The sequence below is a fragment of the Nilaparvata lugens genome, chromosome 6 (assembly GCF_014356525.2).
Source record: "Nilaparvata lugens isolate BPH chromosome 6, ASM1435652v1, whole genome shotgun sequence".
NCBI classification, from domain to species: Eukaryota; Metazoa; Arthropoda; class Insecta; order Hemiptera; family Delphacidae; genus Nilaparvata; species Nilaparvata lugens.
In genome coordinates this window covers 2,069,547-2,095,271 of record NC_052509.1, presented here as the reverse complement: position 1 = coordinate 2,095,271, position 25,725 = coordinate 2,069,547, and the positions used below count along the sequence as shown (strand labels likewise).

Genomic DNA, 25,725 nt, shown 5'->3' with positions numbered 1-25,725 from the left:
AATAGCTTTTTGCTAGCATAAGCTATCTTTTCTCTAATATCATCCTGGATACTATCATAGAGAAGCAATAGCGTAAGTAGATATCCCATGGAATAGGGCGTTTATGTCGCAACTTTTACTATTATCCCAAGCCGATAGTTCACGTAGTTTTTTCCCATGCAGCTGTGTGACGCTGGTAGTCTCTCATATTGTGCCGTTCATACACTCTCACCCCAACAAAACAGTAAGAACTGGTAATAATCGACAGTAATCGGCTTGAGATAACAGCAAAAGTTGCGACATTAATTCCCTATACCATGGGATATCTACTTAAGCTATTGTATGATACTATAATATGACACGCATAATCTCCCGCGTTGTATTATTATTGAAGCATCTCTCTAAAACGACTTCTGTCAATCTTGAAATACTTTTACAAAAAATAATATGAAAAATTAACCTAATAATTTATAAATTAAACTTTCCAATCTCGAAATACTTTTCCGAATTATATGAATGAATCTATTTTATCAAAGAAACTTTCCACTCACCTTTACAATCTTGAAATACTTTTCCAAATTATAAGGATGTACTTTGTAAATGAGAAACTTTCAACTCACCTTTTCTCCTATTTTTTTCCACCAGAGACGCACTTGTGGTGAGTATCATGGACACCATAACCAGCATAATCTCGGGCGTGGTGACCTTCTCCATCCTGGGCGCCATGGCACATGACCTCAAGGTGCCCATCAACCACGTGGTGAAGGAGGGTCCAGGCCTTGCCTTTGTGGCCTACCCTGAGGCACTACTGAGGCTCCCGTTCCCTCAGCTGTGGTCCGTCCTATTCTTCCTCATGCTTTTCATACTCGGGCTGGATAGTGAGGTGAATTTTCAAGCCATATTATATTGCATTATAGATGTTCATCAATTTCTTGATTCTGTAACTGCAAGAATATAGTCATCATGAAAAAATCATAGTTCAAATTATGTAGGCCTAATAGTTCCATATTATACTCGTATTAGGCTAATATTATAGAATCAATAGTGCCCTTTTTCCCTTCGAAAAAAAATATTGCCTTTTTTCTCTTTTTAGTGCCCTTCGATGACAAACCGATGACAAATACTATTTTTTTTTAATAGTGCCCTTTTTCCTTTTTAGTGCCCTTCAATGACAAACCGGTTGCAGGTATTTATCCCATTATGAAGTGTCCAAGTCATAATTGGATGAATCCCGAATCCAGTCAAATAGAAAGGTTACTAGTGATTCTATACTATAAGGGCTGGTTTCCGAGCTCGGGATGTAGCCAAGTTCTAGACTTTAAACAGCTGGAGTCAGAAAATTGGCTTTCAAAAACGGGGCGTAGTCGCAGTAAAACGACTAACGATTTTTAAATTAAATTTCGAAAAAGTAGAAAATTGAACACGGAATAAAATAAAGAGAAAACAGTGTAAAGTTTCATATATTTTGAATTATTTAGGAATGTTTCATTCCGTCAAGGAAAAACGTTTCCAATCATACAAATGAAAAAATAAAGATTACCTATCATAAGGACTGCGACTACGTCCCGTTTCGGAAAGTCAATTTTCTGACTCCATCTGTTTAAAGTCTAGAACTTAGATGAGTCCCGAGCTCGGAAACCGGCCCTAAAACTTTCAAGTAGGCTAGAAATAAATGATCGATATATAATTGGTAGTTATTTTGTGAAATACAGTATAAACAACTGGAAATTAACATTACAATATGAGTGTTGCAAACATTCTCATTAAAAGTAGTTGAGTTTTATGGGGACCGACTTGATAACTGGAAACAAATGAATAATGATTATCTAAAATTTAAGCCACAGTCAATATTATTATTGACAATGCAACAGAGGGTTTAATCATAGAGAAAAGATAGCACAAGAAGATATTCCATATGGTATAGGGCGTTTATGTTCCAATTTTAACTCAAGCCGATAGTCCTAGTAGTTATTTTTCTTAAGCTATGTGCCGATGGTAGTCTCTCTAACTGTGCCGTTCTTCACTCTCACCACAACAAAACACTAATAATAGACAGTAATCGGCTTGAATTAACACAGAATTGGCTCGAAAATTGTAACATAAAAAACCTATTACATGGGATATCTTCTTATGCTATATTTTCTCTATGGTTTAAGCTTCACTAAGGGTTGTATGCACCATCTCCGTTTAAACGGAGATTAATCAACTGTTGGATTGAACCTGGAATTATGATTCGACCTCAGGCACATGTGAACTATAGTTTTGCGATAACGTAGATTACGTTTTCGGGGCTTTCCCTTAGAGAAGTTTAGGTGGAAATGTTGTGAGAATTTAATCATTTTAGGGCACACTGAGATATGAATATTCAACATCGTATGTCCGGCTTCACCAAGCTCGGTCAATACATTTGAACATTGTCAAAACAGTTATGGTTGTTCACAAAGAGTGCACTGTAACATATACGATATTTGTTAATTGTATTAACACATAAATAAATAAATAATGTAGTTACTATCTATAACTCCGGTGCACGCTTGTGAATCGTACACTGCTTGACCATGTTCAAATGTCTTTGAAATTCCAGATTAATTTAAAAAAATGTTATATCAATGGCGCAATGTTGTTTTGATATCCTATTTTTCATATTTGCATATATCAATGGCGCAATGTTGTTTTGATATCCTATTTTTCTTATTTGCAGTTCGCATTATTGGAGAACGTCCTAACAAGTATATCCGATGAATTTACGGGTTTGAGAAACCATAAATTGATATTCTGCATCAGCACAGCGGTTATATGTTACCTAATTGGTCTTACATGTGTGACACACGTGAGTATGGGCGGCTGGTTATTTTGACAGATATTATTAAAAAGCAATTTACCTTCATCATTGAAACATTTTGGGAGAAAAACGTTTCAGCCAATAATGCTCAATGGGTAATACTGTATAAAATTTCAAAATTGAATGACTTGCAGTAGTTCAAAGTTATCAATAAATGTGATGTGGAAAGCGAAAAGGGGCCAGTTGTCGGAGGAGTAAAATTTTCAGCGCAGACAATAATAGAGATTAGGGTCAAAAATATCGATTTCGAGTTTTCAATCGATTATCATGCAGTAACATTTCCTTTGTTGGTCAGAATCGATTGAAGAATCAACTTTTTTCTAGGAAATATCGAATAATGTTGATTATATGAACACATGTAATGTTGTAGAAAAGGGACCAGTTGTCGTTATGGAGTTATAACATTGCCCGACAACTGGCCCCCTTTTCAGCTTGAATCAGTCATCTTTCAGAAACTTTAGTTCATGAGTAAAACATCTAATTTTATTTATTTAACAAAATTTTTAACATCATAAACTACATTATTCACTATGGTATTTTTCAATATAATTGGTAGGTACCCAAATTACCCACAAGAATATTCGACGATACTGCAAAGATGAGTTCAAGGACATTCTGTGTCCTCTTGTCACTGCGTTGATGAACATTCATCAGAACCTCAACCAGGGTCATCTTGTATGGAAACCACTAGGAAGCGAAAACGGTCCATTTAAAAAGTTGAATTTGATTATTTTAATGTTCAATAATTATTACACTCACATTTTAGCAAGAGTCTCCACAATTCTTGTATTATTAGTTATTTAAAATATCAAAAGTTGAGCCTGAGTCTTTGAGAAAAAAGTTTAAACTTGCTTTTCTTATAGCTCGCATCTTCCTGTTTTGTCATTCAAAGTTATTTATCAAGACATGAATCTAAATTTGATGTCAAATTTCTCATGATAGTCTACTAATTGAAGAGAAAAAATGAAAGTCCAATGACATTTTGTGCCCTTCTGTCACTATTGGTGACAAGATCAACGAAGGCCCATTGGAACTTCAATGCGGGCCATCTTCTACAGGAACCACCAGAAGCATAATGGTCCATAAAAGAATAAATTATAATGTAATGTAGTGTTTATTGGTCTCATTTTAGAGATAATTTCCTCCTCTTCATTTCTATGTTTAAATCATTCCTTATATAATATCGATTATTGAGGAAAAAGACTGTTTGAATAAGAAAAAACTTCAAATGCGTTTTTGCGAAACCCACATTTTCCTGTTTTTATGTTTGAATAGGCATAACTCAGTCATTTTTCAAGATATCAGTCTGAATTTTTTCAAATTGTTCTTAATAGTCTCCTTTATTGAGGAAAAATGATATCTCAAATTTGATTTATTGAGACAACTGGTCCCTATTTGCTTTTCACATCACAAATGATCAATGAACATGTTATGCAAATAATTACATTCAACAATTTATTCAAATATGCACGGAGGTCATACATTTTTGAATCTTCAGGCATTAACCAATTTTTTTGTAATATGACATAGAAAATTAGTCTGAGTATCAGAAAAATTCCTTCCAATTAGAAATTCCTTTTAATTAGTAAAAAGATGAAAATTGGTATGCTAGGAACATTATCAGTACCTAGAGGAAATGCTGGTATTTGATGCTTCAAACTATAATGGATGTTCAACTCCCTTGAAATTACAATCAATTCTCAGAGAACTCGATCCTACGGAATTATTAGAAATTTCTAATAAGAGCTCCAAGAAATATGTTAGATATGCAAGTATAAAATAAGGAATATTCATAGTAATTACTTCTCTTCATTGACAAAATTACAATACATGTTTTTTTTTGCAGGGAGGTAACTATGTTTTAACATTGATGGATAACTACGGAGGTGGACGAGCCGTATTATTCATTGCTATATTCGAGTGTATAGCATTAAGCTGGATTTATGGTAAGTTCCCCTGACTTGAATCGTATCATACTCTGTTCTAGATTTATCGCATTTTTACAATCAATGATCTGATCCGTATTAGAATCAATCAATCAATCTGCTTATCAATGGGAGAATTATAATTGAAGAAATGTATTATTTATAATTTGTAATCATAGAATGATTGAAAGAGCATTCTGATGATCATTTATAAGAATATTCTTCAATACCGTGATGAATATTATGTTTATAAAATGTCAAAACTTGGGTTCCAAGACCTTCATAGCTCGAAACGTATAAAACCTTACCTATATGTTAAGTCTCAACTTTCAGTGACCCAGAATGTATTCAATCTAAATTTATACAATTTCAACCATTGCATATATAATAAATTTTATCAGTAAAATCATTAATGGTTTATTAGATTTGATGAATACCTAATTATTGATGTTGTAGAACTACTCCATAATTGAAAAATACTTTTTTTGTAGTCAAATCAACATTATTGTTAAATTCAAGTTGATTCAATCAAGTGGATTTGACAACAAAGAAAGTATTTGCAATAAATCATTTAATTTTGCATGAATGTAAAATTATTTCCATAATACTTTCAGGAATCAAACGGTTATGTGAAGACTTACGCTACATGCTTGGATTCATCCCGAATTTCTATTGGAGGATAACATGGTGTTTCTTCGCCCCTGTCATCCTATCAGTGAGTAACAAATTCACAGTCACAAGTCACAGTTCCACATTGTTTTGCAATGTCAGCTTGGGCTTGTTTCACATGAGCTGCATATAACGTGTAACTACAAATAAAAAATAACAACGTCATAATTACTTAAAATATTAGTTTAAATACTTTATAATTTAAAAATCATACTTTACATCACATATCCTACTAAATTGCAATATTAGAGTAATTTTAAATCAATCAAGAATATTTTCTGAATCATTTTCATTTTCTATCTGATGAACATTTTTATTATCGTACAGAAAGATCTGTTCATAAGTACCTACATGGAAGGATGAACTACAAAACAATAAGCACAACTGATACCTACCAATTTGAATTGTAATTATATAAATTGAATATAAAAAATATGATAAAAAACAACAGAATACCCTTAATCAAACAGAATAATAATTTCATTTGTCACTCACAATGGATAATTATCATCAATCATTTTTTACCAAGTATGATGACCACATATGAGTTTTAGTTTTAGTGTGAAATGAGACTGATTATAGGATATACAGCTTTACGTGATTTCCGAACCACCGGGAAACTAATAAATGGTATTGAGAGTCTAGTATTTGGATCTTGAAAATCGGCTCTATTGATATTTTGTTTGATGACATACTTCCAACCATGCAAAGTTTTATGAATCAATTTGAACTATTTTATACGATGTTCAAGTCTAATCGTATACAAATATTATAAATCGAGCAAGAACAGTGTTATTTTTGTACTTTCAAGTGATTATTTATTTCTATACATTATGTATTGTGTTTGTATATTATTTTGAGGCAATAGATTTGATTTGATTTTATTATGTTGATGTTCTTAAAAAGTCGTTCAAATTGATTCATCAACCTGGCAGCTCACATAATTATTATAGTAAGTGATATTGAAGAAAATTTCAGGAGGTGAAAAATTCCAGTAATAGACCTCTAGCCCAATACAATAACCTGCAATCTTACTACGGTACCGGTAAAATAGGAAGATACATTTTGTAATACGACGAGGCAGAACACCCGGAAGGATCTCTCAAGCAATAAAAGCCATAGAAGAATAAATGGATGGATAAGAAAATGTGTAATGTTTCAGGTAATTTTCATCTACTCGCTAATCGACTACAAGCCTCTGCACTACGAGAACTACGACTACCCAGACTGGGCTGATGGCATAGGCTGGGTATTGGCCGGCCTCTCAACCCTACAGATCCCAGTGTGGGCCATTGCCATTGTGCTGCGTCAGAAAGGCCCCACATTCAAAGAGGTCAGTAAATTATTCCAATTTACTTTCTACCCACTTTTCGTCCACAAGATCTATCTTGACTTGTGCGTGAGTAATGAGGCACTCTGCTTTAGGTGGGTTCCGAACCACTGCCATGGGAAGCTATTTTCAAACTCTTAATGGTGAATAATGCAATAAGGCTGTGCAAGGGCTGAAAATAAACTTCCTACTGGTGATATTTTTCGAAGTTTTTCGATTTGTATATCATCAAGCTATCAAAATGAAAAAGTTTTCTCAGGAAAACATTTTTTTCCGATCATTAATTTTTGAGTACTGAGCGGCTTAAGTTTAAAATTTCGGGACAGAACATTTCAAATTCGGTAAGAGATAAATCCATGAGATTTAGAGGATAGATTCTTCATGATATTGTTGATCTAGTAGAACAAAAATTTTCTTGAAATATCAATTTTTGAGAAAGTTATTCAAATGACCAAAAATAACTCAACTAAAAGTTATTTTTGGTAAATTGAATAGTTGGAGGAGTTCGCCTCTTAAAGTGGCCACAATTTCAGATTGAATCATTTTTCAAAAATGGAGAATATACTGGGAAAACCTAGTTTACCCTAGTTTTTATCTTCGATCACATATATAAAATTCCACAATTTCAGATTGAATCATTTTTCAAAAATGGAGATTATACTGGGAAAACCTAGTTAACCCTAGTTTTTATCTTAGATCACATATATAAAAATCCACAATTTCAGATTGAATCATTTTTCAAAAATAGAAAATATACTGGGAAAACCTAGTTTACCCTAGTTTTTATCTTCGATCACATATATAAAATTCCACAATTTCAGATTGAATCATTTTTTCAAAAATGAGAAATATACTGGGAAAACCAAGTTTACCCTAGTTTTTATCTTCGATTACAAAAAATACCAATAATTGAAGGATTAGGCTACTTACAAATTTATGGATAATGAATATTTGAAGAGTTTTATAATCGAAAGTATTCAATTCATACTAATAATAGAACATTGATAACAATACGGTTGATATCATTCAACCAATTCAATATTATGGATGAGAATTGTACGGTTTTTACAAGCTTCTCATCATAATTTGGGATTTCTCAATTAGTATTGAGGTACAATAAATTTAATAACGTAGAATGGATAAACTGCTTGGCTGTTTTCAGTCGACCTATCATGTTCCTTGGAACAATATTTGATAGACATGCAGTCATCAATTTTAGTTCTAAAGATACTATTCATTTTATATTTATAAAATTAGTAGAGTTTTCATGTTTATTATAATTTTAAAGTTGAGTTAATATGTGTTTCTGATGAGCTTGAACTTGCCTTCTAAATAGAATACATTTTGTAATGTATAAATAGGTAGCAAATAGACTTCATCTGCAAAAAACTTACCAGGTTGTATTATTTGACAGAAATTCTGCCAAGCATTGAAATCGAACAGCGACTGGGGCCCAAGTGATGCCGATTTGAAGGAAGAGTGGAGCGCCATCAAAAAAGAATCTGAAATAAGAGCCATGAAGTCATCGTCTCATCAAAATGGTGAATTTTTATTCATTAATATCGATTTCTCAATAATAAAATATATTGAGTCAATAATTGTAATAATTGGTTGAATGTAAGTCTGTAATTAAATTTTCCAGGTAGACAAGTTTCGATCCATTTCTAGTTGAAAATGTCAATTTGATTGTTCAAAATGACTGACTATAGTTTATATTTTTTGACTTAAAACTACACCTTTTCCAACTCTATTTGAGAAAGTATCAAGTTAATTTGAGAAGGTATCAATGGTATTTGAGAATAGTCACTTGTAATTGAGATAATTTCAGATGTAGATGAGAATAGTCAATTGTATATGGGAAGTCATCACATGTAATTGAGAATAATGAATTGTATTTGAGAAATCGTCAAATGTAAATGAGAAGATATGAATTGAAAATGAGAAAATTTTCCAATTGACATGTCGTGACTCTTCTGTAGCCTAAAGTGCAGGTTTGATTTGAGCAGGAAAGGATACTGTACTATGTACACAGATTCCAACTATCATAGGCTTTGCATGGGGGAAAATTAATATTTTCAATGGTGAAAGTATTTTCCCTGTACTGTTTACGAATGATTAATGAGGATTATTTCTATGTATGTATTGGCAACGCAACTTTTGTCTCCAAACTTTTTGTGAAACAGTGCACTTGATGAAGATCAAATTCTCTATGTTTGCGGCACAATTGAACTTTATCATCAATCGATTGAATCTCTTGATCAAACAATTCGGCAATTCTTCAATGGATTTTGGGGCTTGAAAATATTGTTTTATTCAAAAACTAAAAGTTTTATTGGAATATTAAATATATTATCATATTATTCTATATGAGTACAGTTATGAAAAATATAAGTACTGGATGTACTGGTTTTTGAAAATCATTTCCCAATTACAACTGACAACTTCTCGATTTCAAATCGTATGTTCTCAAATTGAAATGATACTTTCTCAAATAAAATTCACTATTCTCAATTACAAGTGATGACTTCTCAAATACAACTGATTATTCTCATTTACATCTGACGTTTTCTCAAATACAAATGACTATTCTCAATTATCTATTATTCATTTATCTATTAGAACAGTCACAAACACGATATTTGGAAAGAGAAACAGGCAATTGCCCAAAACTTCTTCAATTCCTTGATTTTGGCACATAAATAGTCCAAAGTGAGATAAATTTTAAAATTTCTGTTTTCACCAAAGATTAACACTCAGAGAATACGTATTCGAGATAATGACTGATGAATTTTGAATTTCGAAGGGTTGATAAGAGCCGAAAATAACACTAAACAATCCGAAAGTTTCAATAATATTGAAATAAACTTGAACATTTTGAGCAGAAAAATTAAAACTACTATCACTGCAACTATCAGCTCATTTATACAACTATATGAAAAAACAATATAAAACACATCCAGTATTTACATTACTCTACAAAAGTAAAATTATAAATTAAAATTACAATTGATACTTTCTCAAATACCGTTGGAAAAGGTGTAGTTCCAAAATTGAACCCAAACTGCTTTGAATTATGAACAGATCCCTATTTTAAAAACATTTCAACTAAATTTGAGAGAGGAAATACAGTTTTGGACTTGGCTATTATGTTCTCCCACTTAGATAATCATTTTATAACTAGGTCATTGTATCAATGGATGAATATTGAATGTTATTTTATAACAAGTATAAATATTATGAATATATGTATCAATAAATGAATTATTATCCTATTTTTTCAGGAATGACGTTCAAATCATCACTGAAATCGCACAGCCAGCCGTCAGTCTAGTCATACAACAGCAATATAAGAATAGTCTGATTTATTAAGAGTGTTTTAATGTTGCCAATCAGTGTGCCGAGATTAGAAAGAATAACTTAGACTCAGAAATAATAAACAAAGGACATTGGTGAACTGTAAATATTATAGAAACTTGGGTAATGGGTAGCTCTGAAAGTATATGAATCACTATTGTTCTCGTCAGTATTGTAGAAATTGAGGTATTATTCATGATGCAAATCTATTAATTTGGGAATTAATCACGCTGGCAAGTGGTGAATTAGTTGGAGAAGTCAACGATTACATACAGTAGTTTTTAATATGGTATTCTATTTTCATTAAGAAACTATTCCAATCCATATTGAGGTGAAAAATATATATTTTAATGATATGACAAACAAGGCGCTTCTGAAATCTCAATGAATGATTAAAATAGTTATTTGTGCAACTAGTGCGCAAAGTGACAGTTTGCTGCACCGAAAGAAACGTTTACGCCCGAGCCGTAGGCGAGGGCGGAATGGTTTCTTGAGTGCAGCAGAGGAACTTTGCGCACGTATTTCACATTAAGTTTTTCCTACAGTTACCATTGAATATGAAAAGTGGGTAATTATGGGTAAAATTGCCTGAAATCCATCAAATGTTCTTCTGTGTAATTTTATTATTGATAAAAACCTTAATCCTAAATTCCTAAAGTCCTCGTTGTCCTTGGTTATAATATATAATGTAATAATTAGCGCGTTGTGCTTGGTTGCACCTCTGCTCACTATAGCAGCCACAGCAGTCACTGTTACCAACTTCATTTTGATTTTGCTGCACTGTTGCTCCATATAACCTACTAAGTATTTTGCGTTGCCATGTTGCAAATCTGGAGTGCAGAAAAATTTTTCCCGCACTAGAGCGGAAAAGTGATTCTTTGCGTTCTGTAATCAGTGCAGCAATGGCCACTTTTCAACGTAACTGTAGGAAAACATATTTATTTATCTATTCACTCATTTATTTAATCATTCATAATTACACAACTTACAGAAAAGTAGCACAGGCTTATAAGCCCAAAATGGTCCCAATTCTATTTATAGCTACAACAGTCCAAATGTAGCTAGGTTATGTGTCACTTAACATTGTCACATTGTCACATTAACATGTGTCACTAAACACTGATATTAATGAATCATCAAAGTTTCTAAACATGTAGTGACAAAATAATTTATAAGGGTACTCTGATTAATATTTTTATTTAATGAATGATTATCTTTTATCAAGATACAGACGGACTGGAATAGGATTGCATCATGAACTATAAAATCATGTAGTCAAGAAATCTTGTCAATTTGGAGAAAAATCAAGAATATACTATTGTTATATTCTATGAAACAAAAACTGAGCTGATTGTGATCGAAACTTAATTTTGTATAGAAAACAAAAGCATGTTGAGAATACATTATTGTGTAAAGTGTTGTATTGTTGTATAAAATAATGTATTATGTAGAGTATAATGTAAATACTGGATGTGTTTTATATTGTTTTTTCATATAGTTGTATAAATGTGTAAGTTGAGAATCTGAAATAATTGGTGTTAAAATTTGAATGCGATACATGATGTTCAGGTTTTTTTTATTCACGGAGCCTATTTTTAGAAACTAAACATGAATAACTACGATTCGATGATTATCGAGAAGATTTCTACCCATTTTTGTTAATGACAAATCATGATATTGATTTCATCAGTTTCTTATTATTATTGTATAAACCACAAAAGTGACATTTTATTTGAAGATCATTAATCAAAGCCATAGAAAAATGTGGAAGTGTTTTAATTGAAAACAATTTTAATATGAACTGTGTGTTCAAATATGTTAGTTTTAGTCAATTGTTCTAGACTTGCATTGTAATTCATGGGAATTGAAATATTATTAGATCATATTTATCAAAATTAAAACCACAAAATAGAGAACTGAGCCCTGTTTTGGAAATTTATCTATATTGAAAACGTTTAAAGAAATTCTAGGCATACGTTCTATAAAATATTGGACCACATCTTTAATCAGAGACCAAGCGTAAGACTTTAGAATATTTTTTATCTCATTGTATTAATCACAATAATATGAACCAGACAATAAACTGCATTTAATAATATTTAGAAATTGAATATTCTTGTCAAAATCAAATTTTTTCGCTCTTGAATATTTTTGAAACAAACTTCTTAAAAATTTTGATTTGTGGGAACATTGAAAAAATGAACTGATAAATGAAATAGGAACATTTAATTTGACAAAACGTGACCTCAGTAGATGGAGAAAAAATCCTATATATAATAGCAATCTAGTTCACTTTTATAATTAAATTTTATAATATTACTTACTTCACTTTCATTGGCGCTACAGTCCGATGTGGACCTTGGCCTCCTGCACAACTCGCCTCCAATCCTCTCTCCTCTCCGCCACATTCTCCCATCCTTGGACGCCCTTACATTCTCCAGTCATCTCCTCCTGGGCCTTCCATCTTCTATGCCTACCAATCATATTGCCTTTCAAATATATAATATTAAAAGAACATATTCCAAAATTATACCAAAATTCAAGAATACAACATGGAGGTGGAATAATAATAATTCTTCCTGATCAGAACTATTGAACTTTGTATTAAAAATATATAAATTCTCATTTCTCCATTATAGCGAACGGAAACTATAAATAAAACAGGAAGCAATACATTTTTGAATCCCTACAGGTAAAATAGTTGCATACTTGAAAGATGTCTTGTTCATGTGGACAATATCAATATATCAAAGCTACAGTACTATAATGTAAAATAATTTTATAAACTTGAAAAAAACAGGATATGAAAATTGATGCTGTATATGGATTGGGTATTGAACAATTCAAATAATTTATAATACATAGTTCTAAAAAAGAACTCCTAAAGAATATATCAATTATTGTAGGTGTGTATATAATTATGGTGAATGTCATTATTCTTGTCGATGTACGGTAATAGCCAAACATATTACATATAGGCCTAAGTGGTGTTGATTTAAAAACGATACAGGTAAACTGTTAATATTATATGCCAGATAAAATTGGTGTTCATTGTAACTTTAGTAAGTTATGTAGCCAAATAACTAACCGATGATTAACTGGCAACTTAAATACAGGTTATAGAATAGAATAATGTATAGATAAACTATTATCTTTATATAAATGTATACAAAAATCACAATTAATGTATTGTATTTAGTCTAATGGGTGTTACTGTATTCAATTATATATTTATAAATAATATTTTTAGAAGAAAGTGTATTTTATTGTTTGAAATTGATTTATACTACTCTAGGCTATTTATGGAATAGATGTTATACAGCAAATATTTTTATATAGATGTTACATGTATATTGAGGAATAGTAAACTAGGGTCAATGGAAATTTAGAAGATAGAATTTAGATTTTGTTGGTTATTTAGAGAGAATGAAAATTATTAACTTGTTTGGAATATTTTTGATAAAATAAGATGTATGATTGTTAATCTTCTCTGTGCAGTGATAAGCAGAGAGCGCACAAAAAATTTAATAAATCGGATATTTTCCCAGTTAAGACTCCAATTTTCAATGATCCTAATTTATTTCTCCAACAATCAGTATTATTATCTAATGAGAATTCCTGGAATTATCGTTTTGGAATTTTCCAATTTTCTTTAAAAAAAATCCAATTCGAGAAACAAAAGGCAAGCAGCATTGTTACAATATATTTTTATCCCAAAATAATAAACCACAACCTATTTCATTATTTTATACTTCTTAAACAAGGTTTTATGGCATAATCTTCCACATGATGAGTTTTGTTAACTAATTCATTACTTTACAGTTAAATTCATTATGGAGAAGTACCACTGCATCTATCATAGTGCAATCAAATTGTCTTTTTTTCTTCAGGACTACTTTTGAATATAAATAAAAATATAATCCGAGTATAATTTAAAAAGGGTATTCAGATTTATATTTTTATTTATATCATAATGCAGCTACATGATTGTTATATATTCATAATAATAGTAGACTTTCATTTTCCTCGATGGAATTATTTTTCTATTATAAATTAATTTTTCTTGTTATCCATCCCTCAGCTGTTTCCTCCACCCATATATTCTATCTTTGTTGAATATTATCAATTTCGTTAAGTTGACAAAATTGCAAAAATAATAAACACACATTTTTAATGTGCCTATAAAATAATCAATTATATCGTTTTGTTAGAATATAAGTGGATATTATAGTGATATGATTATTGTTGTTATGACTATATAAATGTATAACTGTTACATAAATTAATCAAGTGTACAAAGATATAATAAATGTTACAGGTATGGTTAGGGCCCATGTAATGAGCAAAAGTTAGCTGTGTGAAAATATCATGTTGTAGCAATAAAAATTCAAAATGGGTTTGTAAACATGACTACTATTTTCTCTTACCTTTATATGGGATTGCCTATCATTATCCTATCAATGTTTCTTCATGACCTATTCAATGCTCTACTCATCCTATTCAATGACCTCGTTATACGCTACCTAGTATCTAAATTATATTCCAGTCAAATGGTCGTTTTTCAGGAAACAGTCCCGAAAGAATTTTCCTCGACGATTCTATATGCATTTTGGGGCGCCGAATTCGAATATGAAATTTTCTGACACGCCAGAGGGCGGCTTCACCCCCAAAACCTACAAAAACCCATGACATTTTGGACTTTTATTTTAATTTTTACATTTAATCTCAAAAACGTCGAGTTTTTGGAGAAAAATCATTCTTTACAAAATTGAAGATAATAAAATTTCCAATAAATTGAGTGGTCGCGCAGGACATTACCATTTTTGGTTCCGGAGCTACGAATTTAAAAAAAAGAGGTACTTTACATGGGGTTTTCAAAATTATGCAAACCTACCTCTTCTATCTACCCTATACAACTTGGATATTTTTCTAGTATAGATAAATAACCACACATCACGTGAAAGAACAATTAATTCTGAACAGGATTCCTTAGGAATTCTCAAATTTAGTAGTGGGGGGAGGGGGAATACACCCAAAAATAGAAAATAATGTCCTACCGCTAAAATACAAATTTTTCATTATAATACCTTCTCAAGTCCTTCCTAACAAAAAAATACATATTTCGGCTGTAACTCGGGTGAGAATCACCCGTTAGAAACATTTAATTTCAGTATTTCCTAGTTGAGGGGGGTACGTCATAAGGATACGTCAAGGATCAAAACTTTAAACACTCATAACTTTTGACAGAATATGATCAGATCTCCTCTTACTACAGCTCATTTTTCTCAGCTCGTCAAGGCGGTTCAAAATAATGAATCATAACTGAAATTTGATAGAAAAATCCTCCTTTAGAATATTTCAGCCCATATACACAGAGTTTCTCGATATGGAACAGTCATGCAAGATGGATTTAAGGCAACGTAACTTATAGAGCATGTAATTTTTATCCATTTGAGACCAATCACCATTTTCTATCATGTATCTTACTCGTTTTAGAGACTCTTGAATAATAGTAAAATCAAAGAAAAAATTAGAAAATAAGAATAATCATTTTTTCAATTAGCTGTAACTTTTGAATGGAATTGAAATAAGAAAAACAATTCATAGGAGCGAAAAGAGGGGAAAATTCTCTACAAGATTGACTACTTTTTGGATTTTTTATCTGAAAATTTCTAAAAAATAACTACAAAACAAGATAATCAACTTTGAATATGCGAGAAATTTGTAATATGTTAATAATTTCCAGTCTCGCAAATTCAAAGTTGCGTAAACTCGACAGAAGCTTTGCAAATACATACTGATTGGCAGGAATTTTGACTTACCGTACCTGAAGTTCTGAACTCTGTAAATTTTCGAGTTGCAGTACAAGGTTTGTCTATTCTTTTGAATAATTTGAAATGAGTTTGAATAGATGAAACACTTCCATTTTTCCAAATCAAATTAGAACACCTGTAAATTCCACGCCCAGACAGATTTGAATACCCTGGAAAAAAATTTGTTAGTTTACTAAAAAAATACATCGGGAAAAACCAATAGGAAATAAAAAGATTAAGGAAAACTATGAAAACTAACTGTCAATATTAAAGTGAATGGCAATAATCAGTCACAGCATCAATCAAAATACAACATTAAAACATCATCAGTTTGATAATGCACTAATTGTACCAAGAGTTTTTTAAAAATCTTGTAATAATTTGCAAAACTTGAGACATCAAAATGAAACCGCATTGTTTGGTTAATTTATATGCGACTTCACTACAGCATTGGCTTCAGCGTTCTTGAATAGACTAATAGAATGATGTTTAATTTGAAGAAATTCACGATGTTTTTAAATAGAATGAGTATATATATTGAATGAATTTGAGGCAAAAATAAATCAATCCGCGATTCGCTCTAGATGTACAGTTAAGACTAATAACAATATTGTCGACCCAAATACAGACCCTTGATGTCCATATGGGCGATCAACAAATGTTTGTTTACTATGCTTGTTTTGTTGAATAAAGAATTTGAAATCAAAAATCAAACTTTTTTTTTGGCTATCAGCTTAATAGTGGAATAATCTTGAAAACTTCTATGCTTTAATCATTTTTGCTTTTTGACCTCATCAAAACGATTAGCTAATTAAAAATCTGAGAAAAAAATTTATTTTATAGAAATTAAGAATAATTACAAGAAAATTTAGTAACTTGGGCCTACCCTCACTGATACTTTATCTACTGTATAAAATCATAGAGAAACAATAGCATAAGTAGATATTCCATGGTATAAGGCTTTTATGTCGCAACTTTTACTGTTATCTCAAGCCTATAAGTTAGTCCATGTATTTCTTTCCCGTGAAGCTTTATGACGCTCACGTCATAAACGTAGTCTCTCACATTGTGCCGTTCATACGCTCTTACCCGGTCAAAACAGTAAAAATCGACAATAATCGACAGTAATCGGCTTGAGATAACAGTAAAACGCCCTATACCATGGGATATCTACCAGTGGCGGATCTACGGGGGGGGGGGGCTTTCGGGCTCAAGCCCCCCCCCCCCCAAAACGCCTAAATCTTTTTTTGTAAGAATGTAAATTTTATACAAATATAATTAGTTTGAAGCTGGTAAAGTATATTCATTGGCAAGAATGACCTAATTCCACTACTACGTCTTCAATTGTATGATATCCGTTAACGTTTTAATACTTTGTATAATATCTTAGTTACATTTACATTGCCTGCCCGCTCCGTTTATCTGGTTTCATTGAAACAAACGCGCACTATAGAGGACGCACATACAGTGACTTAGCGGTTTCCCCTAGAGGCGTCGGCGCTGGTTCCCCCCCCCCTCCTTGGAACAACCTTGGCCCCCCCCCAAAATAAAATTCTAGATCCGCCACTGATATCTACTTACGCTATTGTTTCTCTATGATAAAATTTTGTCATAAAACACTTACAACATAACTCAAAAACCAAACAAGAGAACTCAAAAACCGACTAGGATAATTTAGCCTAAATTTACAGAAGTTGATATTAAATCGAGTAAACTGGTAAATAACTGCTGTCTCAACACTCAACATGACTTGGCAAAAAGCCCTCGTGAAATAGGCTACACAGAAAATGTTACTGTAGTGTGTATAACCTACCTATAAGCTTTATTTTCCTGAGATCATTTTGCATTTCAAAAATAAGGTAGGCAAACAAAATAGTAAAATATTAGTATGCTACTACCGGTAGCCCGGTAACTTAGGTTAAATATTGCCACAAAGATAGATCGTCTAATGAGAAAGTCTGAAAATTAGGAAAGGTTTAATAAATTGATAATCAGTTATTGCATTGATAATACTAAAGTTTGATAACTGATTTGATAATACATTAGTAAAATATAAAAATATTCTATGCTCCTACCTGGATTGAGGTTGGAGATTCAACTAATAAAGCCTATACCTATGGTTTTGTTTAAAATCTTGAACATCGGTTTAAATTTTAGACTACACAACTTTTAATTTTAGGACTTAAAGAACCATACTTTTTACCACTTTTGTCCATTTAATGCACAATTTAACGTTGAAAACTGTGAATTTATTGAAAAATCTCAAGAACTTGACACTAGCAGTTGGGGCAAAGCAGAAAAGTTTGCTGCACGACGAAGTAAGAAACAAAACAACACAACAGGAGTGTTTCATTTCTTTCCTGTTGTTAATAACCTAAAATGAATATGTGTTAAAGGTAGAGAAAGGTAAGTTATTATTTTTACTAGTTAGGTTTTCACTTTGAAATGTTAATAAGATGGTATTATTCAAAATGTTCTAACAATTTTAGATAAACACCAATAACAAAAAAGTTGATGGATGAAAAATAAAAGAATAATAATTATTGTTGACACACTTCCTCCAACACCTGTGAAGTATAAAACTGAAGAACTGAACTGGGAAAAACGAATCGTGCTCTACCTATCGTTTATTTATTTATTTATTCATTTTCATTACATACAAAGGCTCACAGAGATCCATAAAGAGCCTTATTTACACAATTAAATGAAACAACAATTTAACTTATATACATTTTGAAATATAGTAAATAAAGAAAAGAAAGCAAAAAGCATTTACACAGAATAATCAAATTAATTTCATTATTATAAAGAAAAATGTGAGAGAAAGAAGGTAAAACAATCCTTTCCAAAGATTCTAGAGGAAAATACAATTAAAAAAAAACGATTCAAAGATTACAGGAAAGAAAATAATAGCTAAAAAAAAGCTATGTAAGTAAACAGGAAAAGAAAAGTCTTAAACTAGGAGAGTTCAAGCCAGAGTTTACAAAACAATTCATCTTAAAAACGAGCGTCTTATAGATTCAGTTCACAATGTTTCTTATAATTATTCATTGAATGAATTCGAAAAAGGATCAATGTGTTCATTCAAGCTATTAAACAGTCGTAAGGTTTTATAAAGAAATATGAGTTGTAATGATGGTTTGTTCTAGCAAAGGGAATCTCGAAAAATATATTCCTTCTAGGTCTTGCATATGGTACACTGAAATTAATTAGGCTGATAAAATATGGTAAATGGACGTTATGATTTAAAATATTATATAACAACAATAGGGCATTTAATGATCTCCGCACCTGCAATGACCGGATATTAAATAAGGATCTTAATTCACTAGTTGGGAAATTGAATGGACAGAAGATACGGAATTTCTTGATGAAAAGGTGTCTTGGAAATCCATTTTGAATCTACTCAATTTCGTAGCTATCAGTTACATTAGCAGGACCCCACACCATAGATGCATACTCAAGTTTACTCCGGACCAGTGCATTAAACAGTTTTATACTTACATCACAACTAGTAAAAGGTTTTGAATTACGAGGTATAAAACCAAGTAGCCTATTAGCACTGCTAAGAACGTGATGATTGGTCTTTAAAATCGAGAGTCTAGTCCATCAACACTCCAAGATCTCGTATGCTATTGACATACTCTAGATTGATGCCTGCTAATAATGAGTAAGCGTAACGATCATAATTCCTCTGTCTCGTGTAAACCATAAACTTGGTTTTTGAGATATTTAATTTGAGTTTATTTCTACGACACCATAGATGGACTCTATCAAGATCCTGTTGTAACTGAGCACAATCTTCAACACTCCTTATTAATTTATACAATTTTACATCATCTGCAAACACTGGGATCTTAGATGCAATAATGCAATCGGGAAGATCGTTTATTAAGAGTAAAAACAAAAGAGGCCCAAGATTCGATCCCTGAGGGACCCCTGATGTATTTGCATAGTCAGCAGATTTGTAGCTATTGAAATGTATGTGTGAAAGCTCTGTTTATGTAGTGAACCACAGCTGAAACTTCTTTACAGCGGGAGATTTTGAATAGAAATTTGAAATTTAACAATTTTTTTATCATTTTTATATTTATATTTTATATTTAACAATACTGTGGTTTTTATACTTAACAGAATATTGCAAACGTAAGAATGGAAGAATTTTCAAAAACATATAATGACATATACAGAGAAAAGATAGCAATATGCTCATTTTCTTTTATGCTATCTAGGCTAGCATAAGGGCTATCCAAGTTTAGGCTAATAGTAGCCTCATAGTAATATTCCATTGAAGGTAGGTAGAATTTGGATGTGTAGAATATGGGAGTTATTTGATCTTCGTTGTTTCCATATCTACTATCTTATTTACAAAAGTTCACCACTTTCAAATCTTGAATGAATATACAGTACAGTGTTTTAAAATACAATGAATAGATTAACGTTCAGATTATCTAACTAGAATGTTTATACCTTTAATGTAAACTTTTGGAATACGGTACTTGCGTTTATTATTAATAAATGGTTAGGATGCGATGATAATTAAAACGTATAGAATATAAATTTGACATTCATGTAAAAACCTGGAATGATGCAGCCTCATTAATTTCTCTCTTGCGCATACCTATTTAGTATTATCCAAAGACCTTAAAGATGCATAGACTCACATGCAGCACTAGTGTCGTACTTGGAATTGAAATCCGCCATTGAGGGGGCAACCCATAAGATTATTACATACCAATGCCACCAATGCCTTTGTGATCTATAGTATTACAAATAAATAATATATAATATCTCGTGCTAAAATACCCCAATGGCGGCCTTCAATTTCAAGTAAGAGCTATCATTGGGAAGGCATAGGCATTGTGGGTCTATATCTCTTTAAGGTCTTTGGTATTATCAGTTTTTCACATACGGTACCTACCAGTAACTCGCATCACTTTATCAGGCAGTATTATCAAGGTTATCACACACTTAATGAAATAGAACAGTTATTGAGAAAATAAAACTCATTCAGCTTTGAATTTCCACAGAATAATCATGCCAGTACGACCAGAGACAAACAATCAATTAAGGCATCTTTAAACGTTTCTGCTAAACGGTATCTTTACTTCATATGGTACGACACATTGTCTAAGGAAATAATATTATCCTCAACCACCTCAACCACCATTAACTCATGGGTACAACTTTGAATATAATACTTTGCCTATATCCTGAAACAAAGCTGCAGGATCAAAAATTGTGTTCCAAACATCAGACTAACCACAGCAATAGCTTTTTTAAACATACTTTGCTTCGATTCTCATATATGAAGACATTATTCATTTCAATCAATCATCAATACAGCCAATTTTGATTCCAGGGAGAGAAATAGTACAAGGAGTATCCTTAGTTTTTCTCTCCCGGTCAATTTTATTGTAAAAATTAAAAAAAAACAAATTGTAAATACCGGTAATTGAATTAAGTTCTCAATAAGATAAACTATGAAAACGGTAACCTTTCTTCACTTTAGGTGAAAAACAGAATAACTTTTCCTACATTCCTCTTTCGGCTCCAATGACAAAAGAGCTGAATAGAAGGCATTACAAAAGTGACATGCCAACTACTTATCTTCATGCATTTAATCTAATCAGGCCATGAAATTTTTCACATGTACATGCACAGAAAAAATAGAATTGATATTATTTTGAGAAATTGACTTATCCTCTTTAGTATAGGTCAGCCCTTATCAGTCACACGTATATTTTTATATAAATATAACCTAGGTTATGCTATGTACCTATCATCACAGACAAGAAATAGAAGCTTAAATCTGTGCTATCAGTAACCAGGTAGAAGGATGCAGTTACCTTATCAGCTATAGCTATCTTTGTTTTCCCAATTTGCAGGTTGATTGAGCAAGCGTTCACAGCTAGAGTGATATTCACTTCAAGCTGTTAGCATTCATAATGCTTTCCATGCAATTAATGCTGACAGTTTAAAGTGAATCTCACCATAGGAGCGACCTTGTTGACAAGGTATGGCACTTTACTAGTAGTGCAACGTCCCAGCTACTATCAGTTGACTACTCGACGCCCTGAGCGTCTGCGTCTATACGCGTCGTTATCACTACCTATTTTATTTTTATTCATTTGATCATGCGTTGATTATCTAATTCAGGCGGCTCTCTGAAATTCTTTGCAGTTTCCTAGTGATTATCACATAATTTTAGCTCCAACTTTTTCATTCGTTACTAGTTCAGGTGTTTTTTTTTCAAGATTTCGTATAGTTTTCCCATAATAATACAGCCTGAATTTATCTTTTAATTTGTACTGTCCTTAACTTTCACACATCTTATCCAATAATTGAACTCAACTTTGACATGATTTTAGTGATTTTGTTAAGATTTTCAATACCGTAGTTTACAGCCATCTATTGAAGTTGTTATCAGAGTAGGATTTGTGTGTGTGTCTCAGTTCAAATGTTTCTAAAAATATATTCTCTCTTTTCATAAGAAGAGCTAGAAAATTTCCATCTCCCAGAACATAATAATATTTCTATAGATTCCATTTTCAAGCTGCATTGTGTGAATTATGTAGTAGTTTTGTAATAAATCTGTTAAAGTGTATGAAACATTCAAGTTTCTCATGGAACATGCAAGAAAGAGTGTTAGTTTCATGAAAAGAGTGAAAACGTTTTCAGAGATGTGTTTGTGTAAGTGATCAGAAATAATGTCAACAGGATTAGAAGTTGAAGAGTGTCATTCATATTCCATGAGAATGATGTGCTGATCTCGGGAGAAATTCAGACTAAATCATGTTCACATCCATAAATTGATAATTTGTGGATTCAAATCAGAGGAAATTTACATCTTTGTTGGATTTTTTCAAGGTAAGTTGATTGAGAATTGGTCTAATATAAGTTGATAATATTTAAGAGAATAATAAATAAACTGTTACAAATACAATTTGAAGCAATTTTGGACATTTGTGATGATGAAGATGATTTTGAAAATGTTTTTTTTTCTGTGAGAATTGAAAATTGAGTTTCAACCTTCTTTAACCTCAAAATTGTTCCAGCAATCAGATGTTTAACTTAATTATGTGTAACGCTAGTTCGCCTCCATGGTGCACATTGGGTAACGCTAAATGGACTAGCAAATGATGGCGGTCAGACAAACTTATGTTCTCCTGACCGAAAACTACACAACATCTCAAATAATTTGGAAATATACAGTGTATGTGTAGGCATTTGAGACTCATGAGCTATATATTTGTTGTGTATCTGCCATACGATAAATAAATGAGAGAATAATACCTCTATTATTGAATTGGTTAAATTGTAATTGAACAAAGTATTGATTGGGAAAATTATTTACAAGTTTCAAATAAAAAAAGCTGATGAAAACGGTGAATTGAAACACGTGTATTGAATTTGTTGGGCGGTTTCATTAGATTTTGTATTATTACTAGGAATTTGTATTTTGATTAGGTACAGGCTATTGTTTTTGTATTTTGTATATTTCTTGTTGAATTTGATAAAATTATTAATTGATTCATTATATGATTTTGGAAGAAAAACATAATAGCTAAGATCAGATATGAGTGTAAAACATAGTGTAGTGTGTATCAACGTAAAACATCAATAACTCTTTATTCAAACAACATATCTAATAAAACATATCTTATCAATCATATCTTACAATAATTAACAAATGAAAACTAATTACTGCTACTCATATTAAGTTACATTGTATGAAATGTAGGCTACATTTTCATAGGCTACATTATCATGCTTCTCTGAAAATGGATTCTAGACATGATAAATGATAGATCTGAATAATAATATTCAATCCCAACAAAAATAATTATTTTTTTACTCTTACTGATACCGAATAGAAAAGCATTACCGTAACTTATTTTCTTTTTGAATATTTTTATAAAATTTTAGAGATTTCTAAATAGAAAAAAGGGTACAGTTACATGAAGTTCAAGTCCATAGACCAAACAAAATTAAACTACTGCTTGGTTTCTACAAGAAAGAGAGTAAATGTGGGAAGTCTTGGAGTAAGACTAGTCTCAATGCCACCACTTCTCAATTAGACCCTTTCAATTGCAAATTTGCTCATTCAAATCCATTTCTATGCAAATTGAGAACTGAAGAATGTCTCCACTGACATCTTGTTTACATGACGTAAGTTCCAAGTATCTGTGCTTGACTAATTCACAATGCTCTTGACTTAGTCATTCTTAGAGTATTCTGGACTCAGTCATAATAATCTTGACTTTCCTTGACTTACTGGTATGGTAACTATCAACATCTTCTTTAGATGAAATAGAGAGCTCTACTATAAAGTTCTGACTTTGTAAGGCGCTTTATGTAAACAAGAACACTCCATTATTTTAGTGACCCATTTCAATGACAAAACAAATGGAAAATATAAATACGCTGACAATACAATTGAGGCTTAGTAATTGAGTTGTTACTTCTGTTACTGTCATCCTCGAATTTGGAGTTCTAATTAGTGTACTAAATAAATCATTTTTTAATTTTCTTAAAACAATGTACAAATGATATTGTATTGATTATCCCTTCATGTAAAATTTTTCTGTATGATTTCTCTACCGGAGGGGTCTACATCATAGAAATCTGAGAAAACTTTGTCTATAATAATTTATTACTCTTTGTCTTATAATATATACTAAGTTAATTATCAATACCTTAATTAAAACTTTAAAAAGCCTGAACGATTTCCCTCAAAAAATGGTAAAAACATTGCGATTTATTGTCTTCTCTCTCACTTACTGAAAATATTTACACCACATAAGTATTGTTCATAAATAGTGCACGAAAATTTCAAAATAAATAGGAAGCTTAAAAAATGATCGATTGAGAAAAAATAAGAGAAAAACACGCGAAAAAGAATACTGAATAAGAATTATTTTGGTATGTACTTGCTTTTTTAGTGGTTGTTGTGGAGTATTTAGTAAGTTAAAACTAAATTCAATTCTGGACCAAAATGAGAAATATTTTATGATAAAGCTGCCTTTTTCATGAATATCATGTCAAATCTAATAAATGATCATATTATTCTGGATTAGTTCTAGAAGTATTAATGGATAATTATCCTTCAATCCAAGGTAGATAGATGAATGAATGTATATTAAATTTCTTTATCTACCTACTATAACCCTTGTCTACAAACCTCTCTCAATTTATCTCAGTTTGAAAGTCATCGAACCATCTCCCAACATCATTTGATCAAATATTTCATCCAACAAAATGTACAAGTACCTTCCTATAAGAAACCTAGCACTCAATACATGTACAAAACATCAAGCACCTTCTTTAAACGTTCTTTTCAACCACAATCTTTCCAAACATTGTCCATGTAATTGAATTTGGACGAGCTCGCTCAACACACTCACGCTTGTCCGCATTCTTTGCATAGTGATAAAAATGAGCATATTAATGAAAAAACTCACGATCAAAACTGAAAACCGAAGATAAAAAGCTGAAAATACTGATAACAATGGTACAAGCGTTCACATGCGTCTATTTCCAGCACGTATATTTTACGATGCTGCTGTAAATTTCACGCACGAGTCCAGCATCGAGGTTGGAGAACCGAAAAAAATGGCTAGAGATAGTAGAGTAGTTAAGTACATACCTGCCTACATTTCTAGAGTACACACAGCAGAATCATAGTAGATACTGGGTTAGATGGACTGGGTACAAGGTAGATGGATAAGTTGATATAGAAATCTATATACGGTAAATAAAAATCGAGCCTCAAATTTTGACGTTCAATAACTTTTTTATGTGTGCACCGAA

The 25,725-nt window shown here is 31.6% G+C and overlaps 2 protein-coding genes across 2 annotated transcripts in view; both read left to right on the top strand.

The window, feature by feature from the left end:
* The window catches only part of LOC111048682 (sodium-dependent proline transporter), an 82,716-nt gene extending 72,179 nt beyond the window's left edge, over nt 1-10,537 (top strand). Inside the window, exons 9-15 of the mRNA XM_039431327.1 lie at nt 625-862; nt 2,681-2,809; nt 4,668-4,767; nt 5,361-5,461; nt 6,578-6,748; nt 8,160-8,286; nt 10,027-10,537. Of these exons, the coding sequence (XP_039287261.1) occupies nt 625-862; nt 2,681-2,809; nt 4,668-4,767; nt 5,361-5,461; nt 6,578-6,748; nt 8,160-8,286; nt 10,027-10,076 (916 nt within the window). The 3' untranslated portion in view covers nt 10,077-10,537. The remainder of the gene's footprint in view (nt 1-624; nt 863-2,680; nt 2,810-4,667; nt 4,768-5,360; nt 5,462-6,577; nt 6,749-8,159; nt 8,287-10,026) is intronic.
* An 11,438-nt stretch (nt 10,538-21,975) lies between these two features.
* LOC111057816 (sodium-dependent nutrient amino acid transporter 1) overlaps nt 21,976-25,725 on the top strand; it is a 164,143-nt gene continuing 160,393 nt past the window's right edge. The window contains exon 1 of the mRNA XM_039429928.1: nt 21,976-22,782. The gene's annotated coding sequence lies outside the window, so the exon portion shown is untranslated. The remainder of the gene's footprint in view (nt 22,783-25,725) is intronic.